Genomic DNA, 14,001 nt, shown 5'->3' with positions numbered 1-14,001 from the left:
TTCTTCTTAAAAGTCATAGTTTTCTTGAGGTCCTGACGTTTTCTCTCATCGTAGATATATATAAAAAAGACAAACTCGTCTCCGGTTGTCTCTCTCAACCGAAAAAAAATGGTAGCCAGTCTCAGAAAGAAATGTCACTGTCCGCGGAATGTTTCTGAAACAGTTCAAAACTGGAGTTGTGTGATTCAGCGGATGCCTCAGGAAGCAAACTCTTCCAGAGAATAGTCCCCAGCTGCTTTCTCGTGAGTCCAGTCCCTCTTTGCTTTTTCGCCGGATTACGGAATCCATCCCACCACCCCCAAGTCCCTCTTCAATACCACTAAGCAAGAACACAACACGAGCCGGAAGCCCGGCTTGCCGGCCAAACGGATCCTAGCTACCAATTCTAGACCACTCACAACACGGGCCTAACATTAACTCGTCACGCTAAAAGTACCCATACAGACCACATCGACTTTCCAAGCTTCGGGGGAAGGCCGCAAGAACCGAGTTCTTCTCCTGCACCAAACCGCCTTCCCTCTCCTGGGCTGCGTCCCCCTGGCTCTTCCCTTTATGAACCCCAAAGACGTACAATGGTACCATGTCTATATACTTGGGTCCCCATTCTCTGTGTCACGAAAACCATTTCCACCCATCACTGCTCCCTCCGGGCTCCCCCTCCTCAGACCTCTTGTCAAGAAAAGCGAGCCCCACGTGGACCCCATCTCTACGTGGCCCCCTCGCACTCGCCCACTGTGAGTTTCAAAGCGCCCTGTTGGTGCAGGGCCTTCAAAGCTTTGAACTCCAAGGGCATGGTGTGCGGGCTGGCTTGCGACGTGTAGCCATATTTCAAGCTGTCGTAGTAGTGGTATTTGACGGGGTTTTGGTCTTGGTCCCGGGGAAAAGGCCAGAAGCCGTAGAGGTGAATCCTGTTACAGAAGCGAGTCGCCAGGGTGTACATCAGCAAGCCGGTGGTGGGGCGTTTAATATACACTTTGTTAGTCAGCCAATACCTGTGAGGGGAAAGCAAACACAACATCAGGGGGAGTGGAGTTCTGCTAGCCCTGTGTGCCCCCAACAGCGGAGGGCATCCTACATTCAGTCAGTCAGTCAAAAATTTATTGTGTGTTACAAAACAAAACAGAACCCGAACAACCAAGTTCCCAATTAACACCTTAAAAGTCCCGCAGAACGGCCAGCCTCAAGAAGTTACAGCATTTTATATTACTCTTGCTCTTATCTTCTTAGCTGCAAGGGCAAACGAAGAGACTCTATAGGACACGTGAGCATCATTGTCAGATAACAGAAATACAGGAGTCAAGTTGTACCTTTAAGACCAACCACGTTTTATTGAGAATGTAAGCTCTCGTGTGCTCCCTAAGCACATTTTATCAGACGAGGGGATCAGGTAAGCTGACGTTCTCAATAAAACTCGGTTGGTCTTAAAGGTACAACTTGACTCCGGCTTTGTTCAACTGCTTCAGACCAACACGGCTGCCCTCTTGGATCTAGATAACAGAAATATAATCTTTTCAGTTTCCGAACGTGCTTTTAAGGAGGTTAGTACTCCGGACAGAAATTTAATTCTGGGGGCAATTGTAGAGTGGACAGGATAGAATATAATGGGGGAGGTCCGCTATCACAGGTGAACCACAATTGCAAAAACACGGTTCTGTTGGGAGGTGGGAATATCGACCAATTAACAGAGTTGTTTGCATAGTCTGAAAGTGGAGAGCTGTGAAGGATGTTCTGATTTTAAATCTGAAAATATTAACCAGGTATGGGGATCTCAGATGATCAGATTTGATTAGTCTGAACCGGGGGCTACTTTAGATTTTAAGATTAGAGAATGATCTAGTAACACATCTGAAAAATATATCCACTCCCTAAACTGAGAATTGTCATTTTGGGCATCCTACATACATCTCCATGTTTGTACATGTGAGGTTTGCAGAGGTCTCCACATTTGCCAAAAGAGTGGTAAAAAGGTAAAGCACCAGTGGTTTTCGACTCTGGGGTGATGTTGTTTTCACGGCAGACTTTTTATGGGGTGGTTTGCCATTGCCTTCCCCAGTCATGCACATTTTCCCGCCAGCAAGCTGGGTACTCATTTTACCGACCTCGGAAGGATGGAAGGCTGAGTCAACCTCGAGCCGGCTACCTGAACCAGCTTCTGCTGGGATCGAACTCAGGTCGTGAGCAGAGAGCTCGGACTGCAGTACTGCGGCTTCACCACTCTGTGCCACGGGGCTGCTGTAAAAGAGTGGTACCCTTCAGTATATTTTATTTTTGATTTTATTTAGGAAATTAATTGGGTTAGAACAGATTAAAAAGTCGGGTTAGAATGGACAAAAGAAAGTACGACTTCACCCAAAGAGTGATTAATACATGGAATTCACTGCCACAGGAGGTGGCGGCAGCTATATGCATAGACAGATTCAAGAGGGGATTGGACAAACATCTGGAGCAGAGGTTCAACAGTGGCTATTAGCCACAGCTTATCGTTGGAACTCTCTGTCTGGGGCAGTGATGCTCTGTATTCTTGGTGCTTGGGGGGCACAGTGGGAGGGTTTCTAGTGCCCTGACTCCACTGGTGGACCTCCTGATGGCACTTGAGTTTTTTCGGACTGTGTGACAGAGTGTTGGACTGGATGGGCCACTGGCCTGATCCAACACGGCTTCTCTTCTATTCTTCTGTTCTTATGACTTGGCAATTTGAGAGAAACATCGGAGGGTTTCCTGCCAGGGGCCTGCCTCTCCAGGAGAGCCAGTTTGGTGTAGTGGTTAAGTGTGCGGACTCTTATCTGGGAGAACCAGGTTTGATTCCCCACTCCTCCACTTGCACCTGCTGGAATGGCCTTGGGTCAGCCATTGCTCTGGCAGAGGTTGTCCTTGAAAGAGCAGCTGCTGGGAGAGCCCTCTCCAGCCCCACCCACCTCACAGGGTGTCTGTTGTGGGGGCGGAAGGGAAAGGAGATTGTGAGCCGCTCTGAGACTCTTCGGAGTGGAGGGCGGGATATAAATCCAGTATCTTCATCTACCTCACAGGGTGTCTGTTGTGGGGGAGGAAGGGAAAGGAGATTGAGAGCCGCTCTGAGACTCTTCGGAGTGGAGGGCGGGATATAAATCCAATATCTTCATCTACCTCACAGGGTGTCTGTTGTGGGGGAGGAAGGGAAAGGAGATTGTGAGCCGCTCTGAGACTCTTCGGAGTGGAGGGCGGGATATAAATCCAGTATCTTCATCTACCTCACAGGGTGTCTGTTGTGGGGGAGGAAGGGAGAGGAGATTGTGAGCCGCTCTGAGACTCTTCGGAGTGGAGGGCGGGATATAAATCCAATATCTTCATCTACCTCACAGGGTGTCTGTTGTGGGGGAGGAAGGGAAAGGAGATTGTGAGCCGCTCTGAGACTCTTCGGAGTGGAGGGCGGGATATAAATCCAATATCTTCTTCTACCTCACAGGGTGTCTGTTGTGGGGGAGGAAGGTAAAGGAGATTGTGAGCTGCTCTGAGACTCTTCGGAGTGGAGGGCGGGATATAAATCCAATATCTTCTTCTACCTCACAGGGTGTCTGTTGTGGGGGAGGAAGGGAAAGGAGATTGTGAGCCGCTCTGAGACTCTTCGGAGTGGAGGGCGGGATATAAATCCAATATCTTCTTCTACCTCACAGGGTGTCTGTTGTGGGGGAGGAAGGTAAAGGAGATTGTGAGCCGCTCTGAGACTCTTCGGAGTGGAGGGCGGGATATAAATCCAATATCTTCTTCTACCTCACAGGGTGTCTGTTGTGGGGGAGGAAGGGAAAGGAGATTGTGAGCCGCTCTGAGACTCTTCGGAGTGGAGGGCGGGATATAAATCCAATATCTTCTTCTACCTCACAGGGTGTCTGTTGTGGGGGAGGAAGGGAAAGGAGATTGTGAGCCGCTCTGAGACTCTTCGGAGTGGAGGGCGGGATATAAATCCAATATCTTCATCTACCTCACAGGGTGTCTGTTGTGGGGGAGGAAGGGAGAGGAGATTGTGAGCCGCTCTGAGACTCTTCGGAGTGGAGAGCGGGATATAAATCCAATATCTTCTTCATGCAACGCAGGCACACGGGGAGGCAGAACGTCTCAGGTTGATCATGGAAACAGGGCATAAACTGCCGCAAGATTGCTTTCTCCACTCTCGGGTCAACTGTGACAACATCTGCCCCGCCTCCCAGCACGCCGCCTTCTGTTTTGCAACCCAGCCGGGGACCGTAACAAAATCTGATTAATTCTGCAAACTGAACTAAGGTTGCATTAAGTGCACGCGAGATGCCACATTAGCGGCGCACCTACAGCGTGCGAGACTCCGGGTTTTAATTAGAAGGTGAGGCAATCTTGAGAAAGGCCGTAATTATGTTTTCTCTCTCTCTCTCTCTCTCTGCCACCAAATTGGCGACACCAATCGGCTTCGTTATTAAGGGCACGATTTGTATGGGCTCAGGCAGGCATGAAGAGCAAACAGACAAGCCCATGACTTGGTAGCGCTCTGTAGAGAGTCGGAGTGCCAGACCAGACCAACGAAACAGCACTCGCGGAAAGAAATGTTAAGGCAGGGATCTAACCAGGGGCTTGCAAGAGATATTGTAAGGAGCAGGGGAGAATACAATGAAGAGGGGGAAAGTATCTTGAGCGGGGACCATTTTGTAGAAGAATAGGTGGCGGAGTTCATAAGCATAACTCGTTAGCATATGCTGCCACCCCCCACCAGCCAAAAGCAATCTGATGCAAGGAAGGAGAGCCAAGGGCGAGCGAGGCCTGCTTGAGCTAGCTAGAGCTCTAGCCAGCCTAAGCAGGCCTCGCTCACCTGGGGCTCTCTTTGGCCACCCACCCCGCCACAATCAAAAGTTCAGCAAGCCACCTGCCACCTAAAATCACATAAGAAGTGGTGGTGCAGGCTTCTCCAAAGGTTAACGAGGGCTGCTGGGGGCGTGGCTGGCTGCCCGCTCTCCTAATCCAGGGATTGTTATGAAGCTGCACCGACTATTCAATGAACAAGGTAGGTGCGGAGGAGGAGGGGGGTTATCAGAGAAGTTGAGAAACTGTGCTCCTGTAAGCTCCTGCTGAATCTGAGGCCTGATCCTGAAGCTCAAATGATATGGGACAAAAGCATGGGGAGGGACGGTGGCTCAGTGGTAGAGCATCTGCTTGGGAAGCAGAAGGTCCCAGGTTCAATCCCTGGCATCTCCAAAAAAGGGTCCAGGCAAATAGGTGTAAAAAGCCTCAGCTTGAGCCTTGAGACCCTGGAGAGCCGCTGCCAGTCTGAGCAGACAATACTGACTTTGATGGACCAAAGGTCTGATTCAGTATAAGGCAGCTTCATATGTTCATATGTTCACGCTTGCCTGTTGAAACTCAGGTCTGCCTCAACAAAGGTGGGGGAATCCAATTTTAAGACAAAAAAAGGGACAGGAAGTGAGAAGATCCCAGCTGTGGAAGGAGCGTGGCTCAGGCATAAAGCATCTGCTCGGTGCACTGAAGGTCACAGGTTCAATCCCCGGCATCTCCAGATGAAAGGACTAGGCGATGAAACAAACCACAGCCTGACACCCTGGAGAGCTGCTGTGGTCTGAGTAGACCTTGATGGACCAAGGGTGATTCATTTTGACATAGCTTTATTGTGTTTACGTATTTTTGGAGGGTTTTCACATGATGTGTTATAGCTTTGATATTGGTCTATGACTGTAATAAAGTTTATTCATTCATAGCTTTGTGTGATGAGGAACCCATAAGATCACCGTTTATGTCAGGGGCATCAAACATGCAGCCCGAGAGCCGGAGCAGGCTCCTGAAAAGCTCCTATCAGGCCCGCGAGCAACTAATCTACTTCCTTCTCTCTCTCTTGCTTCCTTCTGCCTCACAGCTCGCTTTGCCTTGCTTCCTCAATTGCGCATGAGACACAGAGGAAAGCCTCTATTTTCTCCATTGGCTGAGGCTCCTCCCTTGGGGAGGAGGGGCAGCTCGGTTTCCCAAGCTCGCTCAATCGCACAGCAAGAGCTGCTGAGCCAAGCCTCTCCCCCATCTATTGACTGAGGCTCCTCCTTCTCCTGGTCCCCTGAGGAAGGAAGGAAAGAGCCAGAGCTTCCTTTGCCCAGTTCCCTGGATCCCATGGGAGAGATAAAAAGAAAGCACCTTTAAGACCAACAAGTACTAATGTTTTAAGCATGTTTTAAGATTTGCTTTTTTGAAACAAAAAATCTTTTAATTGTGTTTGTCTGTGTCCTTTATAAAGTTTATCTCTCTGCTACCTAATCTTAAATAGGAACACACATGAAGAAATGAAAATTAGTAAAGGTACTAGACAAGGTTGTCCGCTTTCACCATTGTTGTTTATAATGACTCTTGAAATTTTATTGATGCAGATTCAAGAAGAAAAAGATATGGAAGGTTTACGAATAAAAAGATGTACCGTATTTTTCGGACCATAAGACGCACTCCCCCCCCCCCCAAAAAAAAGTGGGGGGAAAAGTGTGTGCGTCTTATGGTCCGAAGGTACGTACCTTCCGGGGGGGAGGGCGATCCGCTGCCTCTTCCTCCGATCCGGCACTTCCCCCGCGCCTGCCTGCCTGGCTCCATCTTCTTCAGGCAAGCGCTGGGATCGCTCCACGTGGCCCCACCGCAAACCCAGCACTTCGCAAGCGCCGGCTTCTTCCTTGCCTGTGTGCCTAGCTTCAGCTGTGATGTTTAAAGCAAGCGCTGGGATCGCTCCCTCCACCCTCCGATCCCAGCGCTTGCTTTAAACATCACAGCTGAAGCCAGGCACACAGGCAAGGAGAAAGCACGCTGCCCTCTCCACAGCCGGCGCTTGCTAAGTGCTGGGTTTGCGGTGGGGCCACGTGGAGCAATCCCAGCGCTTGCCTGAAGAAGATGGAGCCAGGCAGGCAGGCGCGGGGGAAGCGCCGGATCGGAGGCAGAGGCAGCAGATCGCCCCCCAGGAGGAAGGTGCGTCCTATCCTCCGGAGCGCCTTATGGTGCGAAAAATATGGTACTTACAAATATAGAGCATTTGCTGATGATATAATGTTTATAAATGAAAACCCCATACAAGTTACACCTTTGTTGTTAATGAAAATACAAGAATATGGGGAGTTGGCGGGACTTTCTATAAATAGAAAAATCAAAAATTTTGTGTCAGAATATGCAGTTGAATAGACAACAAGAATTACAAAGATTAACAGGCTGTGAAGTTACCTCTAAGGTAAAGTACCTAGGGGTGGAGATAACAATGAAAAACATTGATCTGTTTTAAAAAAATTATGAGAAGTTATGGCATAAAATGGATGAAGATATGCTAAAATGGAACAAGCTTAATTTGTCATTGCTGGGTAGAATAGCTGCAATAAAAATGAATATTCTACCAAGGATAATGTATTTGTTTCAAACTATTCCTATTGTGAAGGATGCCAAACAATTTGATAAATGGCGTAGGAAAATTTCAGAATTTGTGTGGGCCGGGAAGAAGCCAAGGATTAAAATGAAAATTCTTTCAGATGCAAAAGAGAGAGGCAGATTTCAACTACCAGATTTAAAATTATATCATGAAGCAGTTTGTTTAGTATGGATGAAAGAATGGATAACACTGTTAAACAAAAAACTTTTAGTGTTGGAAGGCCACGGAAATAAATTTGGCTGGCATGCATATTTGTATTATGGAAAAAAGAGGATGGATGGTCTTTTCTCTCACCATTATATAAGGAGCAATTTATTAAATACATGGATAAAATATAAGAAATATGGAGATGAGAGAAGACCTTTATGGATTGTGCCAGCTGAAGTGATAAAGATAACGGATAAGGCAGGCGAAGAAAAATGGCTGTCATATAATCAATTATTAAAAATACAAAATGGGAAAATAGAACTGAAGACTGCTGAAGAATTGAATCATAAATATGATTGGTTTCAAATGCAACAAATAAAAAGCTTGGTGGAGAACGACATCAAAACTGAAGGAATAAGGAAAGAACAAACAGAAATGGAAAAAGTTCTGCTTGGAGACAATGAGAAACTAATTTCAAAAGTATATAAATTACTTTTACAATGGTCTACAGAAGATGAAGTAGTGAAATCTCAAATGATAAAATGGACAATCAATGTAAATAAAGAAATAAAGATGGACTCTTGGGAATATTTGTGGAAGAACTCTATGAAACTCGCAACATGTCAAAGTATTAAAGAAAACTGTTTTAAGGTGATGTATAGATGGTATATGACTCCTAAAAAATTAGCAAAAATGAATAACAAGATGCCAGACAGGTGTTGGAAATGTAAAAAGCATGAAGGTTCTTTCTACCTTATGTGGTGGAGTTGTGAAAGAGCTAAAACGTTTTGGCAGATGATCCAGCAAGAGATGTCTAATATCTTGGGATATGAGTTTAACAAAGTTGCAGAGACTTTTCTGTTGGGATTACAAATGGGAAAAATTTCCAAAAGAAGATAGAACTTTAATCTGGTACTTGCTCTCAGATGCTAGGACATTGTATGCGCAGTTGTGGAAGCAAGAAAAAATACCAGAGAAATGGGACTGGATTATAAAAGTTATGTCATGGAGTGAAATGGACAAATTAACAAGAATATTAAGAGACTATGATTTAGAACTTTTTAAGTTGGAGTGGAAGAAGTTCAGAAGATACGTAGAAAAAGAGTAGAAAATAAAGGGACGCTGGACAATCTTTGATAATGATTAAGTTTTTAAAATAAGAGTATAACTTTTGGTTCTTTAATAGTTAAGGGTACCTTTAATATTTGTTTTTCCTTAAGTAAATAACACTGGCGGGGGGTCAAGTAACGAGGGGAGGGGTGGGAGAAAAGTAAGATATGGGGTAGATACATTTTTCTTTTTTAAGTTGTAAGATATAGATATAGTTTTGCTACCATATGTTACTAATAAAAATTGTGTATAATTAAATAGGAACACACATGGCCCAGCCCAACCTGACATAGCCCAACCCAACAAGGTCTCACTCATGGCAGATCCGGCCCTCATAACAAATGAGTTTGACACCCCTGATTTAGGTTGTCCTGAGCTTCATGTGTGCCTGCAGAACAGATGCAGAAGTCTGGGGAGGGGCCAGTGGTCTGGCGGCAGAGCGTCTGCTTGGCATGCAGAAGGTCCCAAGTTCTGAACGCCTCCAACGTGAGACAACATGCCACAGTTCCCGGTCTGCCCCCTCCATGTTGGAGGGCTGCGCAGGGGAGCGGGGCAACGTGTAAGATTGGCAGTCAGGATTTGTGATGACAATTCTAATTCAAGAAGCATTTTAAGGTAGATGCTGAGCTGATATAACTGAGTACACCTCCCGGTGATATCAGAGGTGTGTGGCCTATAGAAATAAGTTAAGAACATAAGAGAAGCCATGTTGGATCAGGCCAGTGGCCCCTCCAGTCCATCACTCTGAGTCACATAAGAACATAAGAGAAGCCATGTTGGATCAGGCCAGTGGCCCCTCCAGTCCATCACTCTGTGTCACATAAGAACATAAGAGAAGCCATGTTGGATCAGGCCAATGGCCCATAAAGTCCAACACTCTGTGTCACATAAGAACATAAGAGAAGCCCTGTTGGATCAGGCCAGTGACCCATCCAGTCCAACACTCTGTGTTGCATAAGAACATAAGAGAAGCCCTGTTGGAACAGGCCAATGGTCCATCCAGTCCAACACTCTGTGTCGCATAAGAACATAAGAGAAGCCATGTTGGATCAGGCCAGTGGCCCATCCAGTCCAATACTCTGTGTCACACAGTGGCAAAAAAAAAATATTTATATACACACACACACTGTGGCTAATAGCCACTGATGGACCTCTGCTCCATATTTTTATCTAACCCCCTCTTGAAGGTGGCTATGCTTGTGGCCGCCACCACCTCCTGTGGCAGTGAATTCCACATGTTAATCCCCCTGTGGGTGAAGAAGGACTTCCTTTTATCCGTTCCCAAGTTATGCAAATGTCATGCTAACGAGCTCCAGCACCTCCTTTTCTACAAAACGACCCTGGACTCCTCTATAGCTCAGTCTGGCATACAGAGGCCAATGCTCAGCATGACAGACCCCGCCTGCCTTACGCAGCTACCTAACAAGCAGAAGCTCTTCCTGACCTTCGCGTCGCTTAGCGTTGCCCTTGCAGTTTCAGAGTCCTCTGGCTGAAACCGCGGCAGCCTCTTGGTGGCTGGGAAGCAGCCTTCCCTGCTCATTAATTAACCATCATAATTCCGACTGTCCCATCTGGGGGAAGAGCGCTCCGTGGGGCGAGCCATATGGCCGGTCAGCCTATGGCCTTTTTGGCTGACTGCTGGAGCCTCTCCGTGGCTTAGAGCTATCATGGAATCTGTGCCGCTCGGCACCAGCTGTTGACTCTCTCTTTCTGTCTCATTTGCTGCAGCAACACGTGTCTTTAGAATGGAACAATCCTCCGTTCATCTCTTATCGCGTGACCTGGACACCTGCACACCTCCCCGCTCTTTTGAGCAAATCTGCCAATGAACCAAAAAACCTTCCACTCTGTAAGGCAAAAAAAAAAGCTAGTCCCCTGTGCAAGCACCAGTCGTTTCCAACTCTGGGGTGAAGTTGCTTTCACAACGTTTTTACGGCAGACTTTTTACGGGGGTGAGGGGTTGCCCTTGCCTTCCCCAGTCATCTACGCTTTCCCCCCAGCAAACTGGGGATTCCTTTGACCGACCTCGGAAGGATGGAAGGCTGAGTCAACCTCGAGCCGGCTACCTGAAAACCCAGCTTCTGCCGGGGATCGAACTCAGAGCAGAGAGCTCAGACTGCAGTACTTCAGTGAGCATTTGCCAATTTAAGCTGGTTATGGTGCCCCCAAAATTCCCAAACTGGATGCAGAAAACCAATCTTGTGCTGCTAACTTTGCTGGCTGGTATAGTTCCCAAAAGTAGGAGGGGAGGAGGAGGAGAAAAAGAAAAAAGAAAAAGAGGAGGAGGAAGAAGAGGAGGAGACTGGATTTATACCCTACCCTTCACTTGTAGTAGTTTACAATCTCCTTTCCTTCCTCTCCCCACAACAGACACCCTGTGAGGTAGGTGGGGCTGAGAGAGCTCTGAGAGAACTGAGACTGACCCAAGGCCATTCCAGCAGCTGCAAGTGGAGGAGTGGGGAATCAAACCCGTTTCTCCAAGATAAGAGAGCTCTGGCCGACCCAAGGCCATTCCAGCAGCTGCAAGTGGAGGAGTGGGGAATCAAACCCGTTTCTCCAAGATAAGAGAGCTCTGGCTGACCCAAGGCCATTTCAGCAGCTGCACGTGGAAGAGTGGGGAATCAAACCTGGTTCTCCAGATTAGAGTCCACTGCTCTTAACCTCTACACCAGACTGGCAGAAATAAAAAAAGGAACTGTCATAAGAAAAGATTCCACACTTGAATTTTATACCAACCGCTCTTATAAGCACGGAAGTACTACTAGAAAAGAAACCGGTATACCCTCGTCAGTATGTACTGTAATTTTTACCCTTTGGCTTGGCAACCGCTCCAGAATGTTTCCAAAACTTTTGTTGTTGTTGTTCAGTCGCAGCGTCGAGTCTGACTCTTTGCAATCCCATGGACAAAGTCACGCAGGCCCTCCTGTCTTCCGCCATCCTCCGAAGTCTGCTCAAATTCGTGTTCGTTACATCAGTAACGCTGTCCAGCCATCTCCTCTTTTGCTGTCCCCTTCTTCTTTTGCCTTCTGTCTTTCCCAGCATCAGGGTCTTCTCCAGGGAGCGCTCCCTTCTCATTTGGGGGCCAAAGGATTTGAGCTTCAGCTTAGCATCTGACCTTCCAGGGAACAGTCTGGGTTGATTTCCCTTAGGACTGACTGACTGGATCTTCTTGCAGTCCAAGGGACTCTCAAGAGTCTTCTCCAGCACCACAGCTCGAACGCATCTATTCTTCTGCGCTCGGCCTTCCTTATGGTCCAGCTCTCACAGCCATGCATTGCTACTGGGAATACCGTTGCTTTGAGTATACAGACTTTTGTTGGCAGGGTGATGCCTCTACTTTTTATTATACTGCCCAAGTTCGCCATAGCTGTCCTCCCAAGGAGCAAACGTCTTTTAATTTCATAGCTACCGTCACCATCTGCAGTGATCTTGGACCCCAGAAATGTGAAGTCTGTCACTACTTCCATGTCTCCCCCTTCTATTTGCCAAGGTGTGATGGGGCCAGATGCCATGATCCTGGTTTTTTTCAAAATTTTCCAAAGCTTATGGATGAGCAAATATACCATACAGCAAGAGTAAGAAAGAGGAAGCTGATTGTTGGAGAGGTTAGATCAGGGGTGGCCAAACTGCAGCTCAGGAGCCACACGTGGCTCTTTCACATGTATTATGTGGCTCTCAAAGCCCCCACTCTACAGGCTGGCTCGGAGAAGACGTTTGTCTCTTTAAATCACTTCTCCAAGCCAAGCCAGCCAGCAGCTCGGAAGATGCATTTAATGTTAGCTTTCTTTCTACCTCTACCTTCCCCATCCATTTGCCTCCCTGCTTCCCTCCCTCCCTTCTTTCTTGCAGCTCTCAAACACCTGCTATTTCTTCTATGCGGCTCTTAACATTAAGCAAGTTTGGTTACCCCAGGTGAGATCCAGACCAGAATAACCCAAGCGACTCACCCTCGGACGGCGTGCAAGAGGCGCAGAGAAGGGTAGGCGGTGCGGACGTTGATGTGGTGCTTGAGGATCAGCTCGTTGACCCACTCCACCCGCTCCTTGCCCCCTTTCGCCATGAAGGCTGGGATCCAGAGGATGCTGCCGTTGAGGCTGTGGAGGCGCTGCAGCAGCTTCTCCCGCCAGGTGTCGTTCACCAGGTCCTCGAAGGCCCGTTGGATGACCGAGGGGTTCATCGTCACCAGGTCCGTCTTCATCCCGACATCCTGGGTGTACTCTTGCACCGGAGCAAGGTTGCATCTGGAAGAGGAAAGGATGGGCAGCGCAAGTTCAGAAAGGATGGAGGCTCACTTGCAGGCAGGGCTCTTTTGGAAGCAGGAGCTCCTTTGCATATTAGGCCACACCTCCCCCTGATGTAGTGGCCCCGTGGCACAGAGTGGTAAAGCAGCAGTACTGCAGTACTGTGGTCTGAACTCTCTGTTCACGACCTGAGTTCGATTCCGGCAGAAGCTGGATTCAGGTAGCGGGCCCAAGGTTGACTCAGCCTTCCATCCTTCTGAGGACGGTAAAATGAGTAACCAACTTGCTGGGGGGAAAGTGTAAAAGACTGAGGAAGGCAATGGCAAACCACCCCATAAAAAGTCTGCCATGAAAACGGTGAAAGCAGCATCACCCCAGAGTCGGAAACGACTGGTGCTTGCACAGGGAACCTTTCCTTCCTTTCCCCCTGATGTAGCCAATCCTCCTGGAGCTTACAGCAGGCCCTGTAAGAAGAGCCCTGTAAGCTCTTGGAGGATTGGCTGCATCAGGGGTGTGTGGCCTAATATGCAAAGGAGCTCTTGCTAGAATTCCAAGCTCTTGGGGGATTGGCTACATCAGGGGTGTGTGGCCTAATATGCAAAGGAGCTCTTGCTAGAATTCCTTCCCTGGGCCGCACACCCCTGATGTAGCCAATTCTCCTGGAGCTTACAGCAGGCCCTGTACTAAAAGCTCTTGGAGGATTGGCTGCATCAGGGGGATGGGGCCTAATATGCAAAGGAGCTCCTGCTACAGAAAAAGTCCTGGCTGCAGGACACTTGTCTGGCTTGCTGAAGGTTACTGGTTCAATTCCCGACTCTTCTGATGAAAAGAGATCAGGGGATGGGGGATGTGAAAGACTTTTGCCTAAATCCCTGGAGAGCCTCCACCAGTCAGAGGAGAGAATACTGACCCTGATTCGGTATAAGGCAGTGTCATTTGTTCATCATATCATTATATTTTGAGAAAATTGGAACACAACGTTGCACAAAAATACATCTTACAAAAACAGCAAACAACAGCAGGAGTAAACTCATTAAGCGGAAACATCTGAATTATTCAAGAGAGTGAAATTTGTAAGCCAAGTCGAAGAGATGTACACGAAAATGTACA

The 14,001-nt window shown here is 47.7% G+C and overlaps 1 protein-coding gene across 1 annotated transcript in view; it reads right to left on the bottom strand.

Moving 5' to 3' along the window:
* Positions 1–295: 295 nt before the first annotated feature.
* LOC132587954 (alpha-2,8-sialyltransferase 8B-like) overlaps positions 296–14,001 on the bottom strand; it is a gene marked incomplete at its 5' end in the record, with an annotated part of 28,287 nt that continues 14,581 nt past the window's right edge. The window contains 2 exons of the mRNA XM_060260368.1: positions 296–992; positions 12,598–12,891. Of these exons, the coding sequence (XP_060116351.1) occupies positions 707–992; positions 12,598–12,891 (580 nt within the window). The remainder of the gene's footprint in view (positions 993–12,597; positions 12,892–14,001) is intronic.

The sequence above is a fragment of the Heteronotia binoei genome, chromosome 19 (genome assembly GCF_032191835.1).
Source record: "Heteronotia binoei isolate CCM8104 ecotype False Entrance Well chromosome 19, APGP_CSIRO_Hbin_v1, whole genome shotgun sequence".
NCBI classification, from domain to species: domain Eukaryota; kingdom Metazoa; phylum Chordata; class Lepidosauria; order Squamata; family Gekkonidae; genus Heteronotia; species Heteronotia binoei.
Note: the sequence above shows the minus strand (reverse complement) of the source record. Positions and strands in the feature narration are given on the sequence as shown.